The 24229-nt window shown below is 46.3% G+C and overlaps 3 protein-coding genes across 5 annotated transcripts; 2 read left to right on the top strand and 1 right to left on the bottom strand.

Moving 5' to 3' along the window:
* The first annotated feature begins 384 nt into the window (after positions 1–384).
* On the top strand, positions 385–8456 carry atxn7l2a (ataxin 7-like 2a). Of its 2 annotated transcripts, XM_077004583.1 has the most exons (10): positions 387–567; positions 1866–1934; positions 2460–2796; positions 3116–3363; positions 3897–3979; positions 5199–5410; positions 5971–6148; positions 6314–6435; positions 6581–7430; positions 8105–8456. In XM_077004583.1, exons 1-10 carry the CDS (start codon positions 438–440, stop codon positions 8120–8122), a joined length of 2247 nt encoding a protein of 748 aa, XP_076860698.1. In that variant the 5' UTR covers positions 387–437; the 3' UTR covers positions 8123–8456. The 2 variants fall into 2 exon arrangements, with proteins under 2 accessions (XP_076860693.1, XP_076860698.1); XM_077004578.1 differs by having other exon boundaries at positions 385–567; positions 6581–8456.
* A 169-nt stretch (positions 8457–8625) lies between these two features.
* cyb561d1 (cytochrome b561 family, member D1) lies at positions 8626–13486 on the top strand. The gene is made up of 3 exons (XM_077004570.1): positions 8626–9311; positions 9978–10015; positions 10871–13486. The coding sequence occupies exons 1-3, from the start codon at positions 9155–9157 to the stop codon at positions 11372–11374; spliced, it is 699 nt and encodes a 232-aa protein (XP_076860685.1). The 5' UTR covers positions 8626–9154; the 3' UTR covers positions 11375–13486.
* zbtb40 (zinc finger and BTB domain containing 40) lies at positions 13475–24104 on the bottom strand. 2 transcript variants are annotated; one of them, XM_077004462.1, is made up of 18 exons: positions 23829–24104; positions 22812–23315; positions 22334–22455; positions 21660–21852; positions 21283–21428; positions 21017–21179; positions 20793–20929; positions 19367–19565; positions 19006–19124; positions 18608–18779; positions 18123–18500; positions 16315–16521; positions 15831–15995; positions 15168–15382; positions 14855–15014; positions 14710–14754; positions 14238–14467; positions 13475–14016 (listed from the first exon to the last, which is right to left on the bottom strand). In XM_077004462.1, exons 2-18 carry the CDS (start codon positions 23308–23310, stop codon positions 13819–13821), a joined length of 3348 nt encoding a protein of 1115 aa, XP_076860577.1. In that variant the 5' UTR covers positions 23311–23315; positions 23829–24104; the 3' UTR covers positions 13475–13818. The 2 variants fall into 2 exon arrangements, with proteins under 2 accessions (XP_076860577.1, XP_076860578.1); XM_077004463.1 differs by having other exon boundaries at positions 22334–22452.
* Positions 24105–24229: the final 125 nt, after the last annotated feature.

Below are 24229 nucleotides of genomic sequence, written 5' to 3'. Positions count from 1 at the left end.
TGCAAAATTCATTCAATTGAATGACTGCTTTTCCATATTGAAACCAAGCTAAATTTGAGTTTGAACTCTAATAAGCCCATTTTACCTGTGAACCTAGGGTGGGGTTTATTTGAAACACCATAGCTTGACAGAAGAGGTCTGGGTTTTTTATTTTAGAATAGTACATTAAAATAATCCAGATATGTGAATGAACAAAATATTAAATTTGTTTGCTGTTTTTCAGCATATTTGAATAGCAGACTAACAAAATGCATTGAGTACAGCAATCCTACGGCCGTCGATCTCGTAGTGTCTTCTTTTGGTATTTTCTTGTAGTTCACACCTCACCGCCTTGACAAAATATCCGCTATTCCGTCCTCACGAAGTGGTCGCGCACGCAGGTACTCATTTCGGTCACGAGAACGCGTAATATGACGTAAGTTACTTGCCGCGCAGTGATGATGGCGGTGCGTGAACGCGCAGTTAAAGTAATGGCTGCTCTGGAACGGCGGGTGCCTTGTCTCGATGATTTCGTTGGCCAAAGCTGGAGCGTTTGGATAGAAAGAACCAATTTGATACCTTCGGACGGTGAGTGATTATGTTATTACTCGTTTTTCTCGACATTCAAGTAAAAAGTCGTTCGGATGTGGTTTATTTTCGTAGAAAGGCACGGCATCCCTAACCATGTTACCCAAACAAAGGACCTGCTGGGTCCTAGTGCTGGCCGGTTACAGTGGTTCCCTCAGGTCCTCCTAGTGCATACTTCATCTCTGAAGAAGGTTGCGAGAGCCTACTTCAGACTTTTTAAGTTGTAAACGAATGGTGACTTCAAACGTGTCGAAATAGCTCAGTGTCGAGCGAACCGACCCGTTAAATAAAGTCACAATGTTGGCATTCATTTAGTTTTGTAAAGTATAGGGTGTATTGAGTCGAACAACTTTCTGCATAGCTTGCAGGCTACTTAGCCTAGCAACTGAGCTAATGTAGCTAGGAGGCTAGCTGTGCTAACTGTGCTAGCTGTGCAGGACAGACGCCGGTGATGGAGGAGGAGTGTGATGTTATCACGAGTAGCCATCACGAAGCTAGCTGGGAAAGGCTCGTTTATGAAACAGCGGGCACGTCCAATGTGTTCAGAAAGAGAGTGATGTTAGACACGCTGGTGCATCATGTAATATGTGTCTTAGGGTTGCTGTGTGGTGGAGAGGGGTTAAGGATGAAGCCATTCTCCCTGTTAAAACAAGCGTGCTGTCGGTGCCCTAGCTTGATGCTAGCTAATAGAAAATGTGTTCCGTGTTCGTATTGTCTGGCGCCTCTCCAAATGTTGGAAACGCTGCTCGGTTTGATTTTAGGGGTGCGATGTCCCCTCCCACCACTTGGCACATCAAACGCACCGGTAAAACACAATATCCAACACTAAACGTGTGTTTTCATTTGCCCCACCCAAAAGGAAGACGTGCCGTTGAAGGTTTTCTAACATTCCCATCTCCTTTCACCGCGTTTGCAAATGATAATTGGCCTGAAATGTGACTTTCGTCGGGACACACCTAAATTATACTATTCACTAACTTGCTGTTAGTCCATCTTTAATCCTTAGAGATTCGTAGTTCTGCTCTTACGCAGTGATATTCCCAAACCTACATGCATGTCCAAAGTGTTAATTTAAGAGCTTTTAGTAAATCTGCAGAATGTACTGCATGTGTCCACACACACACACACACACACACACACACACACACACACACACACACACACACTCATGAAATTATTAGTGTTGCTTTTTAAACAGTGCTGTGTTCTGACCCACCTACATCAGGTTTCCTTCAGCCATGTGTGTGTTGCTTTCTAGCAGATTGGTCACGAAATCATTGCAAGCCTTTCTGTTTTAGGGTCTGATGGGGATGATTGCAGCAAAAATGGCAAAAAAACGACGGAAACCATGACACTAAGGAAGGAGGGTATGTCTCACCAAACCCAAAGTACACAGATAATGCTTTGAGAACACCTTCAACGTGTCTACCAATTCCATTTTATTTCTTTTGCTGTTACACACACATATTCCAAACTTAAGTAGCTTAAATATTGAGAACAATTTACACAACTTGTAGTGTATTCATTCATCCTAGTTATGGGTGTAATGTTGCTGTCCTGTTAGACTGCAAGATGAATTGGTGAGTAGATCTGGGTCTTGAGGGAGCAGAAGGTGTGTGTGGGTGTGTGCATACCCTCGTCAGTAGCTGACTCTGAACAGAACTGAGTTTGGGTGTGTGTGAGGGCCCCCTCTGTTTTGTATAAGAGATTGTTCATGAAGGAAGAGATTATGTTTATTCAGGCAGTTTCTAAAGTTTGAGCCTCATGTTACATGCTTTTGACATACATATGCGCACACTGCATTTTTTTGCATTTCGTTTTGATCTTTCTGCTGCCTCTGCATTTGACCTTTCAAGATATGTCATACGCCCTCCCTGCTATTCCTGTTCCAGACATGTCCATCTTTGGCCACTGTCCCGGACATGATGACTTCTACCTGGTAGTGTGCAGCCACTGTGGTCAGGTGGTGAAGCCGCAGGCCTTCGAGAAGCACTGTGAAAGAAGGCACGGGTCTGTGGGCAAGCTCTATGCACACCTGCGCACCGCCCCTCCCACCGCCCAGCAGCGGACACACCCACGCCACGGACATGCCACGCCCACTCCGGCTCACGGGGCGGCCTCCTGGAGTGGCAGGAGCCAGTGCACCAGTGGGCCCCAACGGCCGACGGCCCAATCACCTCCCACGCCTCCTCAGTACAGACATACCAAGACCTCCAAGGATGGAGTCCGGTATGGCTGTTGAGCTTTTCCTGAAGCAGTAGGCTGCTGTGCCACTGTGCAAGTGTTTTTGCTCACTGGCTTCTTGTAATCAGCTCATCATAAGCTTGGACTGAGTTAGATGACCAGTCGGATTTGCCTAAGAAGCACCAGTGTTTGGAGAAACGCTGTTCCAAGTTTAATCTGTGCCTGGAATTGGCTCTTGCGCCTCACTTAATTCTTTGAGACTCAAAAAATTGTTTGTATTCATTTTCCTGAGCTCATATTAATTGAACTGGAGCTTGACATCTCGTCTTATTCCTGTTTGTGTCTGATGCGTTTCTCTTTGCAGCCTCTCGCCTCTGGAAAAGCCCTCAGGCCCTGGGCACTCAGAGTCCTCCGTCTTCAAGCAACCTCCACCCTTGGAGCCCCCTCGAAACTCCCCTCCTCCCAGCCTCAGAGACCCACCCTGGCCTCACGGAGGCCCCTCGCCCAGCCGACCTTCCCCCACTGAGAGGCCTCAGGCCCAGAGAGGGGAGGCCGGCTCTGCCCCTGTTGCTCCTGGGCATGCCCGGGGTACCAGGCCCTATAAGATGTCAAGTAAGCCCTTGTGGAGAATCTCTCATTCTCCGGATTTTTGGTTGTGGTGGTTGTTGTTATTTTTGTTTGTGATATGGAAATTGCCATAATGATTATTGTGCTAACCTTATTATACAAAATCAGGTTTGCTTATGTTTTTCACATAAGCACAACTTTAGAGTGAAGTCTAGAGATGTTCTCCATAATCTTAAAAAAAAGCACACAAAAATAAATGGAACCATGATCCTCTGATGACTTATTTTGAACATGGTCTAATAGATGTGCTGCTTTTATTGCTATAATGCTTTTCAGGCAGACGGGTTTGAGCTTTTGTGGAAACATGCCTGAGTTTTCTAAACTTCAAATCATGACATGCTGTTAACATTTTTGTTTTGGGATGGGTCTATGAGTACTTTTTTTCTTTCCCCTTTGTCTTCGTAAACGTCTCCCTTTTGTCACCAGAGTATTAATTTAATGCTACTCATGGTTAATGTTTGGTTCAAGGTTGGTTGTTTCCCTTTTAAAAACAGCTTCCAACCATTCTCTTTCAACAGAAAAAGAATGTGACCTGGATAAACACTGTGGTGTGTTGGATCCAGAGAGGAGGAGAGTTTGTACTCGGCTGTTAACCTGCAATGTAAGCTAACTTCCCGTTCTGCACTCGTACTCGGCTGTAACTCAGTATTTCGGCTACATTACCAGTAGTGAACCCAGTGGGCATTGTGCCACACGTTTAGATGCCAACATTTGTTTACCTTGTTTTCTTCCATGCTATCTTATTCCTTTTAAACATACTGTTGGGCCAAAGTCGTATTTTTATGTGAAGCTGTTTAATGATATTACAGTAGCATGCCATGTTTGGGGGGGGGGGGGGGGGGGGGGTCACTGGTTTTTGCTTTCTATTATCCTTGTGGTCTAACCACATCTAGCCATAATACATCCCCTTGCTTGAAAACAGCAGCTGTCTAGATATGTTGAAGATCACGAACTAAATTCTTCAATATATCAAACCATAAATTTCTCGATGCAGTCTTAGAGAGAGCGTTGTTTCTGACTGGGGCAGTTCTCATCGCCGGTACTAGGCTACAGATGTGAATTGTGTTCTGTGCATTAAACAAAAGCTCATCTATGATGAAAGCCGCCCGCGTCTACCGTAGAAGGCTGACAGGAAGCTGCATGGACATGACTTACAGGAAGTGGGGAAGGGAAGGAATTGCAGGAAAAGACCCTCTTTTGTGTGTGGGTTATTTTTTTTACCAATATAAATGACTTTTCACTTTTTTTTTGTTTTGCTCTAAAGTACAATTACTATTTGTTTTCATTTTCATTTTAAAGCAGGCTACAAACAGGCTGTGTGTCTTTGAAAGCAAGAGTCAATTTGTGGACCCTTAAAGTAATGGGTTGGTTTGCACATGCTAAAGTCATGCATATCATAACCAGCCAGTATAAGGAAAAACACATTATTAGCGTTTTCCCTGTCTGAGTGCAAAATGCATCACGTTGCAATTATATGATTTTCCCTGGAGCACTGCTACTTTCTCTGCTTTGCATCGATGTGTGAGTAGGTAGTGTGTGTACAACCTCTGTGTGTGTGTGTGTACTTGTGCACGTCTGCACGTGCGTGTGCATACACGTTTCTGTATGAGGTTGTAAATTTTAGAAATTCATAGGAAGCTGATTCATAGCACACACAGGAGTATCACAATGATATAGGTTTACAAAGTAGATGCATTCATGAATAAGATTTTCCTTTTCCATTTCTTTCTTTAAAACTGGCTGGTTTTCCACTGCACATCACCCACACTGATTAACGTGACCTTTAACCCGTCGCTCACGCCACCCTCGTTCTCCTCCAGATCCACTCAATTCACCAGCGGCGGAAGGTCGTGGGCAGGAGTAAGAACTTCGACCAGCTGGTGGCGGAACTAAAGATGGGCTCGAAGAGTCGTGAGCGTGCGGCCCCGGCACACGAAGGCCCCGCCCCCCAGGCCCCCAGTCCCGAGGCTCCCAGGGAGCCCGCCCCCTCCCCACACTGCAGGAGACCCCTGACCAACTCTCCAGCCTTCAGGTCTGAGCCCGTACCTGAGGCCTTTTTGTCTTGCACAAGACGTTTGATCAAGATTCTGGCAGCAGTCCCTCTCCCCTCCCTTGGTTAGAAATCAGCCTCCCTCTGGTGACTCCACCTGTCTTTGTGCCTGAAACACGTCCCCAAGTGGGTGTGCTAGTCTGGCTGTGGTCCCGCCATACCGCCTCTTTTAAGTGGGGTTGAGACAACACATGCATCAGGCTAATGACATGGAGGCTGAGAACTGAGTGTTTACGTTTCCCCCATCTGTTTTACGCTTAAAACCTGATTGATTATTTACTGACAACCTGCATTTATTGTTAAATAGGAATGTAGAATTGTAATTAGAAATGAACACTATACCAATCATTTAAATGAAGGTCATAATCACTAAAGTATGGCCTACTACACCAGTGTCATAAAACATGGAGTACCTTACTGTTTACTGTCTGAGACTGGATTTAAACATTTGGCCTTTATGAATACAATTGTGTGTGACTGTGTGACTGTGTGTGACTGTGTGTGACTGTGTGTGTGTGTGTGTGTACTCGTGCTCCTAACAGGACGCGTACGGTGTCTGAGAGCGGCCCAGAGGAGGAGAGGGCCACCCGGGAGGAGGGAGATGTGCAGGCAGCCTCGCCCCTCACTCAGGCGCGCATCTCCAGCGAGGAGAGCGAGGGGGAGGGCGTGGACCATCCCGTCGACTGCCACTCTACCCCCTGGCACCCCAAACCACTCGCGGTAACCTCAGCCTTCCTGGATCAGTTAACCATGCAGGGGTTGTAATGCAGCATGTTTAACTGAGATGGTGTATTATTCTCTGGACTCGGTAACCCACAAGGCAGGTCTGAGTCAAACAATCACAGTGCGTGCGGTTAATTGTGTGGACTTGCCTTTCCGTTGCAGTTCTGTGCGTTTGGCAGTCGTACCCCTGGCCATGGGGTCTTCACGTTCGACCGTCGACTGCACCACCTGCGGTCAGCCGTCAGTGCCATGGTGGAGAGCCACCTCGGTGCTCACCTCTGGAAGTAAGCATTCTGTTGGCTATTTTCTGCAAATTTGTTTTTTTTTTAACCGTGCATTTGCCTTCACTGACATTGTTATGAATAACTGGTTTTTAACCTCCAGTTTAACTTTAGTTCTGTGATCTTTTGTGCCTTTTTTTTTGTCTAGGAAAATACCTCAAGCATCAGACCCTCATTCCCAGAGCCCCTCGTCTAAGCCTTCGGCCATTCCTGCATCCTCTTCCTCCACTTTCCACCATTCCAAGCCAAGGGCAGGAAATCACACTGCCGCCACCCTCAAGACCTCCCCATACTCTTCCCTCCAGGGACCAGGCAAGGAACCCCACCCGCAGAGTTCCTCCACCAGCAGGATCTACGCTCAGTCCGACAAACCGGCAGGTAGCCATCCGGCCGGTCATTCCAGGCTCGGTCGTACGGCCGGCCAGCCGGGGCCCGGGCGGCCGCGGAACCCCGTCGGCAGACCCAGCAAGCAGCAGCTGCGCCTCAGGGAAGCGGAGCGGGCCGCGGCCGCTCTGCGGAAGCGTAAGCCCTCTCCCAGTGAGGCGGACGCCATCAGCCCGGACAGGAACTGTCTGAGCCCGGACCGGGCCCGGACGCTCGGGTCTGGCAGATCAGGTCCGGCTCCGCCATCCTCTCACGGACAGACCAACGGCTCGCTCTCTCCAGGACACAAGCCCTCGAGGCTGCAGCTGGGGGCGGCCTCGGCCGACCCTCCCCACGGCCCCTCCCCGTGGCCGTTTAAGCGGACTCACCCGACGGGTCACGCCTCCCCCCCCGACTCGGGTCCGCACGGGCGAGGGGGAAACTCAGGACACCACAGCAGGGTTCCCAGCTACGAGCACAGAGGCCTGGGGAAGAAACGCAAGAGTGCAGACTCGTCACCTCCCCACAAACCCCACCGCCTACCCACGCCCCCTCACTCCGGATTCTACCCCTGGAAAGAGAGCAAAGGTCCAGGTGTGCCTGTGGGAGGGGAGAAGAAGGCAAGCGCACCCAAGGTGAGGGGGGAAGCGAGGAGGAAGTGAGCGTGCTGCTACAGCTCCTGCCCTGGGACGTTTACTGGTGCACTTTGGGCTGCTGTTGCTTTTGCTGTTTGATTACAGTATGAATGAATCAGCTCTAGTCCTGCGCTCGGATGAGGTGCTCTTTCAGCTCGCCCATTTTTATTTTTTCTTTTATACACGGACTTAAAATTTTAAGATTGAATAAAAAAAAGATGTAATTTCACGAGCTGTGGCTCTATTTGTGCAAGTGCAGATCTGGGTCCCATCACTGGCAGTCTGGAATTCCCAGCGAGGCCACACTGCCGTCTGTGAGCGTGGCTGGGGAGAGGTGTGTGTGTGTGTGGGGGGGGGGCGGTGCTCGTGCTGTGAAGACTCACCCATATAGGTCTTCACCAGCAGCGCGGAAAGGGAGACCAGTATCAGAGTGGGGAAAGATTTTAATGATACACCGATGAGCCTGTCCATGTACATAAGACCAGACTGCCTTTGTCCTTGGCTGCTAGAGTGGGTTGGTCACCTTAACTCTGATGCACAGACCTCATGATTTGGTTAAAGGCCTGGGTTTATGTTGAAATGTGATCATTTCAGGTTATTCCAGCCCAGCTCGGGTAACCTTTGAAGAGTTAAACAGAAGTGTATTCATGTACGATCTCTGGTTCTCTTCACAGCCAAAACTACATCGCTGAGCAGGCCAGCTCTCCAAGCCAATAACTAGGGGAAGCCCTGCAAACTGTACGGACTTTGGATACAAGACTCCAGGTGTGCGTGTGTGTGTGTGTGCGTATATATGGCTGATATTTGAGTGGTTGTGTGTGAGATTGGCAGTGAGTGGATGTGTTGGTGTGGATGAGGGTGGCTTTTTTATGCCAATACACGAATGTCTGTGAGCGTGGGAGAGTGTATGACAGAAGATGGGGGAATGAATTTCTCCGTGAATTCAGAAATACCTCACAATCTACTGGATATGCTGCTATATAAATGTTGATTTATAAAATGAATTAAAATATTCTTTATACTTGACACTGGTCACGTGTTTTGGTTTTTTTTGTGCTATTATGACACGAATCGTTTTATAATGGGACGACACGATCAGAGCCACTCCTTTCTTCTTTAAGCTTAAAAGAATTTCTGCAATGCAAACCAGAAAAGCGTCTTGGTGAGTGGCGGCTTCGCCATTAAACGCGCCGCTTCCCTCGTGGGCGGGGCCGTGACGTCGCGCGCTCCCCTTCGCGTTTAAAATGTCTCGGTACCCGGTTGTTTCCACCCAGGAAATGAACACCGCAGTCGGACTCGCTTCACTGTCGCCTCGCCGTTGCGCTTCCCAAACTACAGTAGACACTTGCTTGGAGTTAGTGTAGCTTTCTACGCAGGGAACACGAGTTAGGAAAAGACTATCTGAGGCTCCGCATCGTTTCTGGAGACGTCGCGGATGACTGTCGAGATTAGTAACACCGTGCAGCGTTTTAGACTAGCGAATGTTTCTGGATTTTAATCTACTTCGCCAGCAGTAGCTCCCAGTTCATGTAACCTATTTGTTAAACCTGTTTCTAAATCTATTTCTTCATGACGATTGTCATTTTCGTCTGAAAGCGCCTGTGTCGTCTGCTTCACCGAATAAACCAGATTTAAACAATCGCAATAGCATACCAATAAAACATTTATTGGGACAGCAATGAGACGTCTATGTAACTTTAACCCAAGATAGCGAAGGAGAGACTATGCGCTCGGACGTGGAGTACAGCCCCGTGGGCGAGGGTCTGGGCATGCGCGAGTACTGGCTGTTCGCGTGGATGCGCACCATCTCGGTGGGAGCCGCGCACGTCATCGCCCTGGGCTTCACCGCGCTCATGGCCATCCTGTCCCGGCCGGGAACAAGTGAGTGCACTTCTCTTATTGTTGCATGCTTTGTTTTTATTCGTCTCACCATTTCCGCATTTTGTTTTGCTCATTACACTGTCATACTGTGTGGGCAGTTGTCTTCTTCATGTATAAACAAATGTGCAATCTTTTATCAGCTGATTGCTCTGTGTAGGCTTTAATCGTCCTGGGATCACTTTGCCTCATTAGTTGTTTTCCGTTAATGTACTGATAGGCTATGTTACCTGATTCAAGTTTTTGGCTAATTACCAAAGTCCTCATCTTAGCCAGTTAAGGTGTGTTGGAGCAGGGGCCAGTCCAGGAGCAAGATAAATTAAATCCCTCCACACAGACTATATGTAGGTCAGTGCTAGGCCTTGCGACCCCAGTGTAACCCTAGTTTTGAGGTTTTCTTCTGGTGAGGTGCTCCAGCGGTAGTTTGTGAAAGGTTTAATAATCAGCTGATGAGAGAGCTAGAACAGGTAAAGAAAACAGGCAAAGAATTTGGTCTCCAATACTGGCATTAGGAAGCGTTGCTGTTCCTGAAACTAGGCAGCGGTTGATGTAAACTCTGGACCACTCACACGAGTGAATCCTTTAGTTCAGGATGTAAAAATGGAATAAAAATATGACATAAACGTCTGGCAGTCTGTTAACACAGTCTACTGCACTCTTTGTTTGCAGGTCTCTTCTCCTGGCATCCCCTCTGTATGTCTCTCGGGGTAAGTCTGACACAAGCACGAAAAAGCTGCACCGAATGCTCAACTTCACACAACCGTTTATCATTTCCATTCTGTCCTTTTATCCCGTCTACAGGCCTCCAATGCTTCATTTAGATTTTGTTCAAGAATGATTCGTGTCTAACTGTCCCGAAGCCTCCAGGGCAATAAATTAATAATGCACCACCTCTCTGAATAATGAATCGTACGCAGTGGAGGAAACTACTGAACTAATTGAGCCCGTACGTCCCCGTCGGCACGTTACGAGTGAGTGTAGAGTTACAGCTGACACGGAGCGAGGATGACCGGGCCATGGTGCTTTTTCCACACAGGTGATACGCTGAGCATTGTGCAGACTGTTCGGATCCGGCCGTAGACAGTGTCCTTTTGTCTTGAGTGGAATCATTGTTAGCTGTGAAACAGCAAAACGTGGTAGTGTACACTGACACTCGGATCTAGTTGCAGTTCCTACTGTGAAGCACAAGAAGCTGCCAGTTACTCTAACCGCGGCAGACAGGGCCTGGTAAGGGGCGTGCTGCTGCTTTAAGGCCTGAAGTCCCTGGTTATGTCTATGCTTTTCTTCCAAGCTGAGTGTGATTCGGTTTGGTGATTGCAATGTTTTGGTTTGTTTTTTATTTGTTCGGTGTAACACACACACATCTGCGGAATCTATTGGATGTCTGTGGAAGATCTTACAAAACGGAGTGATTTAGTGCTCTTGATGGAAACTAAATCACGGCTTGTGTTAAATCATGGTGTGCGACCATCAACTGGAGACTATCAACTGAAAATATTTTAGTTCAGTCGTCTCGTTTAATCCTAGCGCTTCGCCCTCACACTTTCCTTCTCACCCCCCAGTTCTGCTTCTGCATGACGGAGGCCATCCTGCTCTTCTCGTCCGAGGGCCCCCCGTGCTGCTTCAAGTCCCGCAAGGGGAAGATCCGCATACACTGGATCCTGCAGATCCTGATGCTGGTGGCCGCCACCACGGGACTGGCCTTCATGGTGGCCAGTAAGAATGTGTCTGAGCGCCCCCACATGGCCACGTGGCACAGCGTGCTGGGCATGGGCACGCTGGTGGCGACGGTGCTGCAGGCTGGGTGTGGCGCGTGCCTGCTCTTCCCAAAGCTCCTGGGCGCTCCCCTGCTGCCCCGCCTCCGCCTCTACCACTCCACCTGCGGCCTGGTGGCGTACCTGCTGGCCACCGTCACCATGATGGCGGCCATGTTCACAGACTGGTTCCAGGCCACGGTGAAAGGGGCCATGTGGTACGGCTTCGTGCTCCTGCCTCTCTTCCCTGCCCTGGTGGTGATGAACCACGTCACCAACGCCTTCCTACCCAAGAAGAAGCTAATGATCTAAAGAAGTAGGACCCGCATAGGACGAAGATCCCAGGTTGATACTTGAGTTTGTGTATTTAAGTCCAGCTGCACTATGGTCAAACCGAAGCCTAATAATAACATATCTACTGTGAGGAGATAGCCTACTTGCACATTTTATAATTAGATATATATGTCCCCGTTGCTTACAGACATCTTAAGTTGAATACTGTGTGATGCAGATAGAGTGTAAAGTAACTGGATAACTTGTGCTGTGCGGTAGAGATGAGTATTGTAGTGTGTGTGTCTCTGTGTGTGTGTTTTGTGTGTGTCTCTGTCTGTGTGTGTTTGTGGGTCTATGCATTGAAGCATATTTCCTAAATTGGCTTCTGGCCTGTCTACCTGTCTTTAACTAATATCAGCGGAAAATGTTACACAGTGTTTTCTATAGGGGTGATGCTTAGTGCTCTGTTGTCAGGCTTTTATATAATATTTATAATCTAAGGTGTACTCCCCATTTCTTGATGTTTTGCTCATAATGCTGTAATACATACGCTGAGGTCCCTCAGTTTCTAACCTTTACAACTTTGTGAACAGTGTACCCATCAAACATGTTTGTAGAGCTGTTTTAACGCTATTTCTTCTGTATTGGCATGAAGGGAAATGTGTTATGGGGCACTTTTGACCCCAAGTTTTCTGAAGTTGTTCTCAGGATTTGTGTTAATTTTCTCTTCTGTAAAGCACATTCAGTCTAACTCCTAAAGCCTTTGGTTAGGTGTGGGGTTGCATGTGTGCTCTCCCAAGCTTGGTAGACAGAACCATTTGATTAGTTTTATCAAGCTCATTCATATTGAGCAAGTTACTTGGTAACACTTTATATACTAAGGTTGTCTGAACTAATATTATTTGCAGCAGTAGTCAAGATTAATCACCAGGCACTCTATCTTTAATAAGCGATAACGTAATGCTAACAGAGTAATTCAAACCAGATGAATTTTCCTTTGTCACCATGTAACTACAATTTAGAAACACTACCTATGTTTATATCATATAGCAGCCGTTATATTGTGTTTTATCTTTGTAGTCTAGTCTTGTAGATTAGTTTCATTTTGGAAGCACTGAAAAGTATTAATACAGATGTTTGTTACTTTACTACATGGGACCTGTTAATCTAAAAGCTTATTGTTAATGTTGGCGAACGCTGTAAATGATTTTAGTTAAGGAAACGTTTGAGGTTTTTTCTCTTATTTCATTGTGTAAGTCTTATTTAAATGCTTTGCGAGTATAAACACGAGTAGAGGAGTTTGCCTTCCTCACATGACTCCTAACTGAGGTTTTCTGTAAAGGACTCAGCATTTACACTGTAATTCATAATCCTTGCAGAGGACAAGTATAGAAATTTAATAAATCTTGGTGAATAAAAGGCAACAAATTCAAGCTTACTGGATTAAATTTGAAATATGGGTTCCTAAAGAAATCGTAAAATTCTCCACCTGTGATGCAAAATCTCTGCTATATAGTTCAGAAGATAGCTAGAAATGTTTTGTATTGCATCTTGCGAGGGTTCTTCGGACTCTGAATGTTTTAAGGACTTGGTTCATTTTTTTTTTTGGATTGTCAAAAATATTCCGTGTGAGAATGTTTAACCATTTTAGCTTGTTGGCGTGTCCACAAATCAGCACGGCTGAAGCTGACCACCTCCAGCTGCCTTTTGCACCTCGATCCACTGCCAATGCAATGGAGAATTACCTCAGAAACAATGGTACTCTGTTTTTAGTCTGCCTAGCTCAAGGTTTAAAGCTGTTGAGATGAAGAGACTGGCTGTTTGTTCTTCTGTGTTTGTGGTTATTCAAACTGAAGGAACACTATGACCAGCACCAGACTGTTGTTACTGCATGCAGATGAGGTATAACATAATGTGTGTCTTTTTTTGTGTGTGATAATCCCTCAAACTGTTTTGCCCCCTATGCCCTAAAGTGTGTTTTCTGTTTGATTTTACTGTGTGTGTGTGTGTGTGTTTGCATAGCTTTGGTTTGATAAATCTCCTTAATAAATCTGGTTTATTTCTGTAAATATGGCTGTTCAAACATTTGACATCACAGACTTTTATTATTTAAAAAAATCATGAATACAAAAAAACCTTGGACATCAGCCTCCTGCAGCTTGATTGAGAGAACATTTTGTTCATATTGCTACATACAGATTAGACACAAATAATGATAAAATATGTAGGATAATATAAATGAAATAATACACCATGTTTTTGACACAAGGAAAGTCTGTCAGGTGATGTACAATAAAAACTGGGGCCACAAACAACTTGCTGCTAAAATGTTCATTCATTCGTTCATTTTACAGGGTGAGATGTCTTAGACCTGAAACTCCACTGCTTAGCTGTTTAAACTTGTACAGCTGCGACAGACGTTTCTCTTGGTACACCTGTCCGATGAGCTCCAGTGTGATAATGTAATGGCTCAAACATTAGAATTATGGATTTTCCTCACAGATTAATGCGATTCTGCCTGTCAGCAAATCTTCCATATTGACAGCTACAATCCCAGAGGAAGCTGTTGAATCTCCACCATCACCCAGGGCAACAAACACCTGCTGGGAACTAGTCAACTGTGATTGGTCCAGCCCTATCTGCTCTGCCCCTTCAGCCAAAGTCTCTTCTGTTTGGATCACCTGAAATAGAACGTGTGGATTAAATATGATCATCAAGTCTGAAAACGCAACAGGAAATTTAGCAAGTTTAGCATCATTATTTATCTGACAAGTGATACTGATTTATAGCAATAAGTATTAGTTAGAATGCATAATGTAATATACATCAAACCCATGAGGTCATGGTAAGCAAGCACACTCCCAAACTGCACTAGTTTAGGGGAGGATGGGAGGGGCGTTACCATTTGAGAGGCGGAGCTATGCGGCTGAGGCACGTCCTCCTGGATGACCTGCAGGTGGGTGGTGAGGAAGTGGTGCTGGAACTCGGGCTCAGAGGGGAAAGAGAGAGCGCAGACCACGCAGCCAAACGCCGAGCCCTGCTGGCTCACGTGCTCACTGTTCACGTGCTGTTGCAACTCCTGCTCACTGCCCAGAGCATGCTGACAGTACACACACCTCCATATCAGGGCACCTGTGAATAACACAGACTAGAGAGATCAAATCAATGTTTTCTTTCAGGAGCCAAACATATTTTATAAAAAAATAAAAATAAAAATCTAACAGGTAACACATGGCTAAACATGAACACATGCTAGGAGGGCATAAAAGGGGAATGTTAGCATGTTGCAATAATTCTATTGTATTGAATATAAAGCCCATTATTTATTTATTATGCCAAGTAATGCTTCAACAACAGCAGCATCCCATATTTACCTTCTTGTGCAGTCTTCTCGTCTGCCCCGTCAGCAGAGCGGGTTTCTTTTCAGGAAAGAACACATTTAAAACATGTTGCATTTTATCCGGTGTCAAAGACATACAGATTTGCAGACGGGCAGTAAGCTGCGTGGTCCTTCCTCACCTGGGTGCTTTGTTATGTGATGTTTGAAGAGGCTGCTCCTGTTGCAGAAGGCCTTGTCGCAGATCTTGCAACGTAGCAGGTGTGAGACCGGCCGGCTGCCCTCGGCAGTGACCACGTCCGGGTGCGTGGTGCGATTGTGGTACCACAGGCCTGAGAGAGTCTGTAAACAGTTCACAGAGGTTCACTCGCTTGTTACCTGGTTCAGGAGCCTCCGGTGTGAAACCAAGCAAGAAACCTTGGGCTGCGAAGTACAAGTTCGGATCAGAGCGGCCGATGTTGGGAAGAGCTGGGCGGGCCTGCCGATCTCCCTCACCTGGTAGGACTTCTGGCAGCTCTTGCAGCTGTAGGGTTTACTGCCGTCGTGCACGCTCATGTGCTTCTCCAGCAGGACGGCGGTGCTGAGGATCTTGCTGCACTCAGGACACTGGTGCAGCTCTTTGGGGTGAACCTCCTGGATGTGTGCCCGCAGCTCGTCCAGAGAGCCAAAGCTCACCCGACACTTCTGACAATCGTGGGGCTCCGCCATGTCTGGAGGGGAGATGGACCACCGTAAGGGCTTAGCTTCAGGTCAGAGGTCACAGTTGGGGTTAGAGTCAGGGTCAGCAAGATCAGGGTTAGCAGAATGAAACTCACGAGAACAGTGAAATGTGAGTGTGTCTAATGTCCATGTGCAAGTGTTTAACACTGGCATGCGTTTAGTCTACATTTATTTGTATAGCATCTTTCAGCTCAAGGTACTTCACATAAAAGATGAATAAAATGAGAAAAAAAGTTTTTTTTATATTTGAAAGGCTCAGATACATTTAAAATCCACTCCAGTACATGCAGAAGAGAAGTCATGAAGTAAATGTCAATTAGGAAGTTGTATCAAGTGTTGAAAGCAGGGAAAGCTACAGATTACAGCAGAAAGCCCCTGGAGCCGCAGGGCACTGAAGGGTTAAAGTGCGTGGCTGCAGGCCAGGGAGGGTGTACTCACTGTGGAAGGAGTGCAGGTGCACGGAGAGCCCGTTGGCCTGTTTGAAGCCCTTGCCGCACTCCCTGCACACGTAGGGCTTGTCACCAGTGTGGGTGCGCACGTGCCGTGTCAGCTCGATGGACTGGGCGAAGGTGGACGAGCAGTACTGGCACGAGTACATCTTACCTGTCCAGGTCAGAGGTCACAGGAATGGTCATGACTGGAGTGGTGAGCATAATCCCGCCTCTAGCGCTACTTACTTGCTAATAAAAGCATAGCTTTTTACCTAGAGTCATTTTATTATAATACCCCAGTAAGCTGTGAAATGTGTGTTTTATACAGCAACATAAAATCATAAGTAGTTTATATATTAGAGCGATAGATTGGTGCAGATTATGAAGATGAATTCCTCAAGGCTACTTGTCGCTGGGGAGGTCATGTACATAGAGAGTTGAGGTTAAGGGATTCCTACGGCACGATTCCTACGGCGCCAGATGCCACGTACCCTCGGCGTGTTTCTTCTTGGTGTGGTATGAGAGGGCGGCGGCCACGGTGAAGCTCATGTCGCAGTGCTTGCAGCGGTAGGGCTTCTCGCCCGTGTGCAGGCGTGCGTGGTTCTTCAGCGAGGAGCTGGCGGCGAACGTGGCCCCACACTCGCCGCACGCGAACGGCCTCTCCTCCAGGTGCTCGGTGCGCCTGTGGTAGAGAAGACCTGTGGTGGGAAACATCAGAAGCCCATCACACCGGTGACAAGACTGGCTGGAGGCCATTACGAGGGCTTGTGGTGGATGATGTTTTGAAACATCTTAAAAGTGCGAACATTGGAGGGCTGACCGAGGTCATTTTTCTGCTTGATCGCCTAAAGGATGCAATCGTAATGTACATAGAGGGACTGATCTGAGATCAGTAGTCTTATCCCAGAGATCATTGGTATATGATGGACCCTGACTGCTGAAAAATTATTAGCAGAAGTGGTATACTGACATACACCCACCAGCCACTTTATTAGATACACCTTGCTACTACTGGGTTGGACCCCCTTTTGCTATCAGAACCTTATCAGAGCCCTAATCCTTTGTGGCATAAATTCATCAAGGTACTAAAATGAAATGTGCTATATTTGTCAATTGTTATTTTTCACTGCAATCGAATGACCTCCGCATTTACCCATCTGTGCAATTAGAACACACACACAAACATACACACTAGCGGTGGGCAGCCCTAGCCATCAGGATTCTGTGGCAGTCATGGTCTGGTTGTTGTGGAACCGGTCTTGTGAGCAGAAGGTTGTGGGTTTGATTCCCAGGCCTGAGGCCATGACTGAGGCACCCTTGAGCAAGTCACCTAACCCCAACTGCTCCCTGGGTGCCGTGTGCACACTGCTCTGGGCACATGTGCACCACAGCCCCCTAGTAATCACTAGTGTGTGTATGTGTTCTAACTGCACAGATGGGTAAATGCAGAGGACAAATTTCGATTGGGGTGAAAAATCTTAACTGTGGTCATAAAGGGATTGACATGGTCAGCAACAATACTCAGGTAGGCTGTGGTGTTGACACAATGCTCAGTTGGTACTAATGGGCCCAAAGTGTGGCAGGAAAATATCCCCCACACCATTGTACCACCACCACCAGCAGCCTGAACCATTGGTACAAGGCAGGATGGATCCATGCTTTCATGTCGTTAGCGCCAAATTATGACCCTTCCATTCGAATGTAACAGCAGAAATCGAGACTCATCAGACTCATCAGGCCACTCACTGGCAGATTTCTCTTTTTCTGACCATTCTCTGTAAATCCTAGAGATGGTTTTGCATGAAAATCCCAGTAGATCAGCAGTTTCTGAAATACTCAAACCAGCCCGTCTGGAACAAACAACCATGCCACATTCAAAATCACTTAAATCACCTTTCTTCCCCATTCTGATGCTCAGTTTAAACTGCAGCAGATCATCTTGGCCATATCTACACGCCTAAATGCATTGAGTTGCTGCCATGTGGTTAGCTGATTCGATATTTGTGTTAATGAGCAGTTGGACAGTTGTACCTAATATAGTGGTCGATGAGTGTATAACTTTAAGCTAAATAAATAAAATTAAGCTGATTAGTGGTTAATGTAATGTGCCATATTTATCAATTGTGATTTTCACCCCAATCAAAATTTGTCCACTGCATTTACCCATCTGTGCAGTGAGAACACAAACACACTAGTGCTCACTAGGAGACCAGAGAGGTGGGTAGCCCTACTGAGAGATTTAACTGCCCATAGTGACCAAACCTGCGGGGTTGCTAGTTAAATGACTCCACTCGCTCACCAGAAGGCTGTTTGAAGGCCTTGCCACAGAGGTCACAGGTCACGGGCTGTGTCCTCCTCTTCTTGGCAGGGGGGTCGGCGTGGGCTTGTGCCCGGTGCTCGTTCAGGGCGGCGGCTGAGGTCAGGGCGAGTGGGCACAGCGGGCAGCGGTGTTCCCTGGCTGGCGACAGAGCGCAACACTTCCTGTGCCGCATAAGACGACACTTGAAGTCGAACGTCTTGCCGCACCACTGGCAGCTGTACGAGACCACCACGGCCTTCCTCCTCCGGCGCACAGGAGCATGTGATTCATCCTCTTCTTCACCGCCGCCGCCCTCTTCCTCCGCCTCAGATGACGACAGGCGGCCATCCGAACGTCTGGGTGCGTGGGGCTCCAGCCCTGTTGCCAAACGAACAAAACAACATTTTAATCAAACTATACGAAACGTGTATAGACTAGACACACTGAGGGGGTCTGTAGACCAGCCTCCTCAATCAGTTCCTCACCGGCGTGTCCGAGCTCAGTGACGAGGGCCGTGAGCCCAGGGAAACTATGCACTCCGGCGGCCAAAAGGCGGCAGAGAGGCGGGGCGTGCTGCGGCTCACGGCTCAGCACCCTGTCCAAGGCCTGCCCCATAGACTCCGCCCCTCCGCCACACCCACCACAGCTCTGCAGGAACTACAGTGGGAAGGAAGACACAAAATACCTCAAATAGGTCTGATGGGCTGCCACATCAGAGCTCTGGGGTTATATGATTAGGAGAAAATGGCAACTTTCACAACAAAATGTATGTTTGGGCAGGGTACGGCGGGGTGTGGTGGGGGCGGAGTCATTCTGGCCAGCACAACCGATACTATACAAGCAGCAGTGTATGGGGCATGGAGCAAATTTCACATATTCTTACCTCAGTGACATCATCGTTACCATGGCCCAAACTGCCTGACACTCTTTCCAGGTCAGTGATGTCCCCGATTGCTTCCGTAATCATATTTTTGTGTTTGAACAAGAAATCCACCTGAGCCACTAGAGAGATAATGAAGAAAAAATCCAATCTCAGCAAAGCTACTATTTCAGTTCAACTGTAGCAGTGCTCTCTTGTGAGACTATAAATGTACCTGTAATGTACCTGTTAACTGCATGTAACTGTACAATTGCATTTCTCCATATATGAGCTCATTATGAAAGGTCCAGCATTCATTTTTAAACAAACAAACAAACAAAAAAAAAGATTTGAATTAAAATAAAATCAACAAGCAGACAGATACCAGTCTGTACGAGCTTCTGAGCCTCTGGTTTCTTCTTGATCTCCTGCAGGAGATGACTGAGTTGTGGGATCTGATCTCCTGCCCAGAGGAGGATTCTCCATAGCGTCAGAGTCCGGATTGGAGCTCCTTCCAGAGCTGCCTCCAGTACCTTCTCCACCCCTCTGACATCTCCACCCTTCTCCAGCAGTAACTGAAAGCACTGAGCAGACGCACACACACACACACACACATACATAGACACAGATGTAATAATAAACACTTAGCAGTTTGCCTTACATGTTCACTGCTGATTTAAAGATTATACATACATGCTGATTATATATTATGGTGTGCAGTAACCATTTAGGATCATTTAATGACTGTATATTTATTGTTGTTGAAAAACAAGGTGTCTGTGGTAAAGTCACACTGCTCAGGCTCTGAGGTCAAACCCCTTCATGGAGGACAGACTGGTGGAGAGGGTAGGGGCATGGTTGGTGCGGACTCAGATGGGCTGGGTTTAACTGGGCTTGGGCCCACAATGGGTTCAGTCATCACAATATGCTCTTGCTTAATTTCTCTCTCTCTCTCTCTCTCTCTCTCTCTCTCTCTCTCTCTCTCTCTATGTGGATCTGAATCTACACTGAAAGGACATGCGTTTCAAACAGAGACTTAAACAGCAGACTAGAAGCAGCCAGAACTACTTTGTGGGCCAAGTGTGGTGCACCTTCCACCAAAATGGTGCAGTCACAAAACTGGCCCTCTTTTCTCAAGGCTTGCAGCTGCTGCAGGAGTTGCCTGCTGTAGTTTGGGAGTTCCATCGCACCTGTGCAGGTAGAAGTGGAATACTCAATGTACGGATATGAAATTTAAGGCTTCGAAATTACATCTGTTCAGATCTGTCCAGGGTGTTTTTATGGGACTGGGTGTCATGGCTAGCTGTCTGTTTGGTTGGGACAGAAAGATTATATAGCTGGGTTGGGTAAATGAAGATGCGCCATAATGTTTTTTGAAAACTCCTGGCTAACTAGCTAGCAATGGATTTGCGGTAACAATATGTACACTGTAATTGACAGAAACGCATCAAGTCATCAGACCAGTTTATGGTCAATCTTGCTACATTAACTAGCTAGCTAGTTCTCTGATTTACCATGTTGTTAACTACATATCAAACTGACTGTGGCTATTCCACGAAGACTAGCTTCATAAGACTTTAACCCTAGCTAAAATATATAAATAAGAAAAAAATGTAACACAAATAGCTAGCTAGAACCTTCCTCTCAACTCGTTCCAGCTCTACAAACAATTAAATTCAATCGACTTCCTCTTTACCTTCAAAGTTATTCAAATAATCAAATATGTTCTTGCTTAATTTCTCTCTCTCTCTCTGAATGTGGATCTGAATCTGCACTGAAAGGACATGTGTCTCCTGTTTTGAGGCGGTTACCTCTCTCTGGTCAGCTGGGATAGGGGGGCCTTCCTCCAGACTCTGTCTGATGACATGAGGGTGCAGATTCAGCTCGGAGAGTTTGTTCCGGAACATTCCAAACAGACACACACCACAGCAGTCTTCCGTCCTCTTCCCTGACAAGAGTCACATTCAACAGTGTTAAAAAGAACAGATAGAATAACACACACACACACACGTACACAAACCCACACACACCATACCAACAGTATCCTTGGGCTCCTCTGCTGGGTCGTTCGTCCTCTCCTCCACTCCCTGAAGCAGCTCTAGCAGAGAAGTGCTGTCCATCCCCCTCTCACTGAGCATGCTCACCAAGCTCTCTACCACCTGCACATGGCCCTGCTCTCCGTCACACTCCAGCAGCACCTACGGTCAGTGCAGTTCATTTTACGTGACATAAGATGAATACCAGACGGTACAAATAGACATAAAAAGCTATGAGCCCTGTATAGAGAGGAGGGGTGGGTACCTCCTTCAGAGTTTCATCCCCACATTTGTCTGCTGCTTGTATCAGCAACTTGGAAATGTTGTCAAAGTGGGAGAGGTAGGCCGTCAGTTTGGAAGCGTGCTCGTCTAGAGGTCCAGAAGACTGGGACGACTCTGCTCCAGATCCCTCTGTGATGGAAAGTACATAGGCAATAAACCTAAAAGAGTGTGACAGGCATACGATGTGTTCCTAAGGGTGTTTTCCCAGTGAATCAAAATCACTAATGCACTTACTGAACTTATAAAGATTCTATGTAATGCATCCGGTTGTCAAAAGGCGACAAAATCACAGCTGGCAAGCTGCTGATTCGTTCGTTTCTTTGCAGTGGACAGTCGTTCATACATTTTTCATCCATTTACCTTTCAGCTGTGGCCCACTCTCATGTCTCTGGTGCACCTGCATTGGCTCCAGAACAGGTTGTGAGGTCTTCCACAAGTCTAAAAAAACGAGGACGCTTTGGGCTGACATGTCTACTTTATCGCTCACGTGTTCCAGGAGACGCTGGAAGACCACCTCACCGGGCGGGTCTCCATCAAAACATTCCAATAAAATCTGTTAAAAACACATATGAAGGAATTCTGCACCTGTGAGACTACAATAATTAAATAAGAATAATCAAACCTTGTGGCTACAGTAACCAAGCAGCAAAACGTTACTGGTTCATTTCTTTTCAAGCATGAAATAATTTATGTGAAGCTAATGGTCACTATTATCATTCATTAGATTAGATGATGATACTTTATTAATCGCCAAGGGGAAATTCATGTCCTTATGGTGAACAAGATCATGCACACAAGAACAAAATGAAAACCAATTTTGTTTTTATTGGAAGAGTAGTCACGACTGTTAAATGTCAGTCCCCCTCAGCCAGTGTGAACCTAAGTTTTATAATTACAGTCTCTGCAAAAATGGTAGAGTACGTGTGGTTGTCTTGCATTAACACACATAGGGTTGAGTTACATATGATCGGTAGTGGTATACTGACATATCTTTGTGTAATAGGTGAGCATGAATGTACTAGCATCTTTTTCACCTGTTTTTGCTTGGTGGGGAGTGTGTCCCAGGTGCGAAGGATTTTAACCCATGGCTGCACACCCTGCAGTGTCTTTATAAATTCAGCTCGATTTTCAGAAAGCATCTGCACAGCGCCCTCTTCTGACAAAACAATGTCACACATCAAAGGCTTAGTTCTTAGTTCAGTACAGTATCCTGACAGGGACCTCAGAATATACAGAACACATACGTCAAAGCAGAAAGATGCTGTATATCTCAATTATATATAGCCAATATATGTCTAGGAGTAGATTTAGCCTTAGAGTAGACTAAAAATTCTGTTAATAGAGATCAAATATTAAAGGAAAAATGAGAAATTGCAAATATCGTGCTACCAGCAACATGTTGACTTGAGGCTGACCATTTCACAGCTCTTATTTTTCTTAAATCATTTAACCTGAAGCACTTATCATAGTTTTTGACATGGTCTTCACAAAGCCTACAGGCACTAGGATTACCTGTCTCCCCTTGGCTCTCAGGTTGGTCAAGCTGCGTAGGTTCTTCACTCTTAATAAGTAAATTACAATGAGGGAGATCTATATGATCTTCCATTGCAGGCTGAGGCACACCAGCTGCACAGGCCAACGGTTCTCCACGGGCTTGGTTCATGAGGTCATTGAGAATGTTCTTGCACCCGACAGCCACATCGAACATCTGCAAGCTGTCAGCAGCAGCAATGACCCGGGTGAAGTTGTGCTTGCCCGGTGGCAGCCTGCCTGTGTAGACCATGTCCAGCAAAGAAGAAAACTCATCAGAGGTGACCACAGCTGTGTCGATTGAGATCCTGTCAGAGCTTTCAAACAGAGACTTAAACAGCAGACTAGAAGCAGCCAGAACTACTTTGTGGGCCAAGTGTGGTGCACCTTCCACCAAAATGGTGCAGTCACAAAACTGGCCCTCTTTTCTCAAGGCTTGCAGCTGCTGGAGGAGTTGCCTGCTGTAGTTTGGGAGTTCCATCGCACCTGTGCAGGTAGAAGTGGAATACTCAATGTACGGATATGAAATTTAAGCTTTGCCACAGCACAGAAGTTACATCTGTTCAGATCTGTCCAGGGTGTTTTATGGGACTGGGTGTCATGGCTAGCTGCCTGTTTGGTTGGGACAGAAAGATTATATAGCTGGGTTGGGTAAATGAAGATGCGCCATAATGTTTTTTGAAAACTCCTGGCTAACTAGCTAGCAATGGATTTACGGTGACAATATGTACACTGTAATTGACAGAAACGCATCAAGTCATCAGACCAGTTTATGGTCAATCTTGCTACATTAACTAGCTAGCTAGTTTTCTGATTTACCATGTTGTTAACTACATATCAAACTGACTGTGGCTATTCCACGAAGACTAGCTTCATAAGACTTTAACCCTAGCTAAATATATAAATAAGAAAAAATGTAACACAAATAGCTAGCTAGAACCTTCCTCTCAACTCGTTCCAGCTCTACAAACAATTAAATTAAATCGACTTCCTCTTTACCTTCGAAGATATTCAAATAATCCGGCTCTTTATTTAAACTCCATCGAAGGACAACATTTCGGGAGGCAATAAAGATTGCACATTTTGAAAATGGCGACGGTTAGGTGTGTTAATGCGCATGCTCCAAAATTTATACCCGTTCCAATGACCGTAAAGTTGTATACAGCTACCTGCTATGGTCCGGACCAAATAAATTTAGAGTAGGCTGTATCTCTGAACATTTCACAAACGCAAATATTCAACACATCGAACAACGTTTCTCTTTACATTTTTAATATTTCGAACAAAATTTAAACTCTGTGAAGGTAGGGGTGGACGAAACTGCAAATACGGTAGAATATCATATTGTATGCAGACCTAATAATGTTTTGTTGCAACTTCTAGATGCTACCATGTGAAAA

This window comes from Brachyhypopomus gauderio, chromosome 1 (genome assembly GCF_052324685.1).
Source record: "Brachyhypopomus gauderio isolate BG-103 chromosome 1, BGAUD_0.2, whole genome shotgun sequence".
Taxonomy (NCBI): domain Eukaryota; kingdom Metazoa; phylum Chordata; class Actinopteri; order Gymnotiformes; family Hypopomidae; genus Brachyhypopomus; species Brachyhypopomus gauderio.
This window is presented reverse-complemented; position numbering and strand designations above follow the sequence as displayed.

Excerpts from the sequence above, each read along its gene's own strand:
- zbtb40 (XM_077004462.1), bottom strand. The coding sequence starts at position 23,310 with ATGGAACTCCCAAACTACAGCAGGCAACTCCTCCAGCAGCTGCAAGCC. Across the intron at positions 19,566-20,792 it reads TCCCAGCTGACCAGAGAGAG|TGCTTTCAGTTACTGCTGGA; the intron begins GTAACCGCCTCA and ends GCGTCTGCTCAG. Across the intron at positions 15,996-16,314 it reads CAAGAAGAAACACGCCGAGG|GTAAGATGTACTCGTGCCAG; the intron begins GTACGTGGCATC and ends TGACCTGGACAG.
- atxn7l2a (XM_077004578.1), top strand. The coding sequence starts at position 438 with ATGATGGCGGTGCGTGAACGCGCAGTTAAAGTAATGGCTGCTCTGGAA. Across the intron at positions 2,797-3,115 it reads ACCTCCAAGGATGGAGTCCG|CCTCTCGCCTCTGGAAAAGC; the intron begins GTATGGCTGTTG and ends TTCTCTTTGCAG. Across the intron at positions 3,980-5,198 it reads CTCGGCTGTTAACCTGCAAT|ATCCACTCAATTCACCAGCG; the intron begins GTAAGCTAACTT and ends GTTCTCCTCCAG.
- cyb561d1 (XM_077004570.1), top strand. The coding sequence starts at position 9,155 with ATGCGCTCGGACGTGGAGTACAGCCCCGTGGGCGAGGGTCTGGGCATG. Across the intron at positions 9,312-9,977 it reads CCTGTCCCGGCCGGGAACAA|GTCTCTTCTCCTGGCATCCC; the intron begins GTGAGTGCACTT and ends CTTTGTTTGCAG. Across the intron at positions 10,016-10,870 it reads CCCTCTGTATGTCTCTCGGG|TTCTGCTTCTGCATGACGGA; the intron begins GTAAGTCTGACA and ends CTCACCCCCCAG.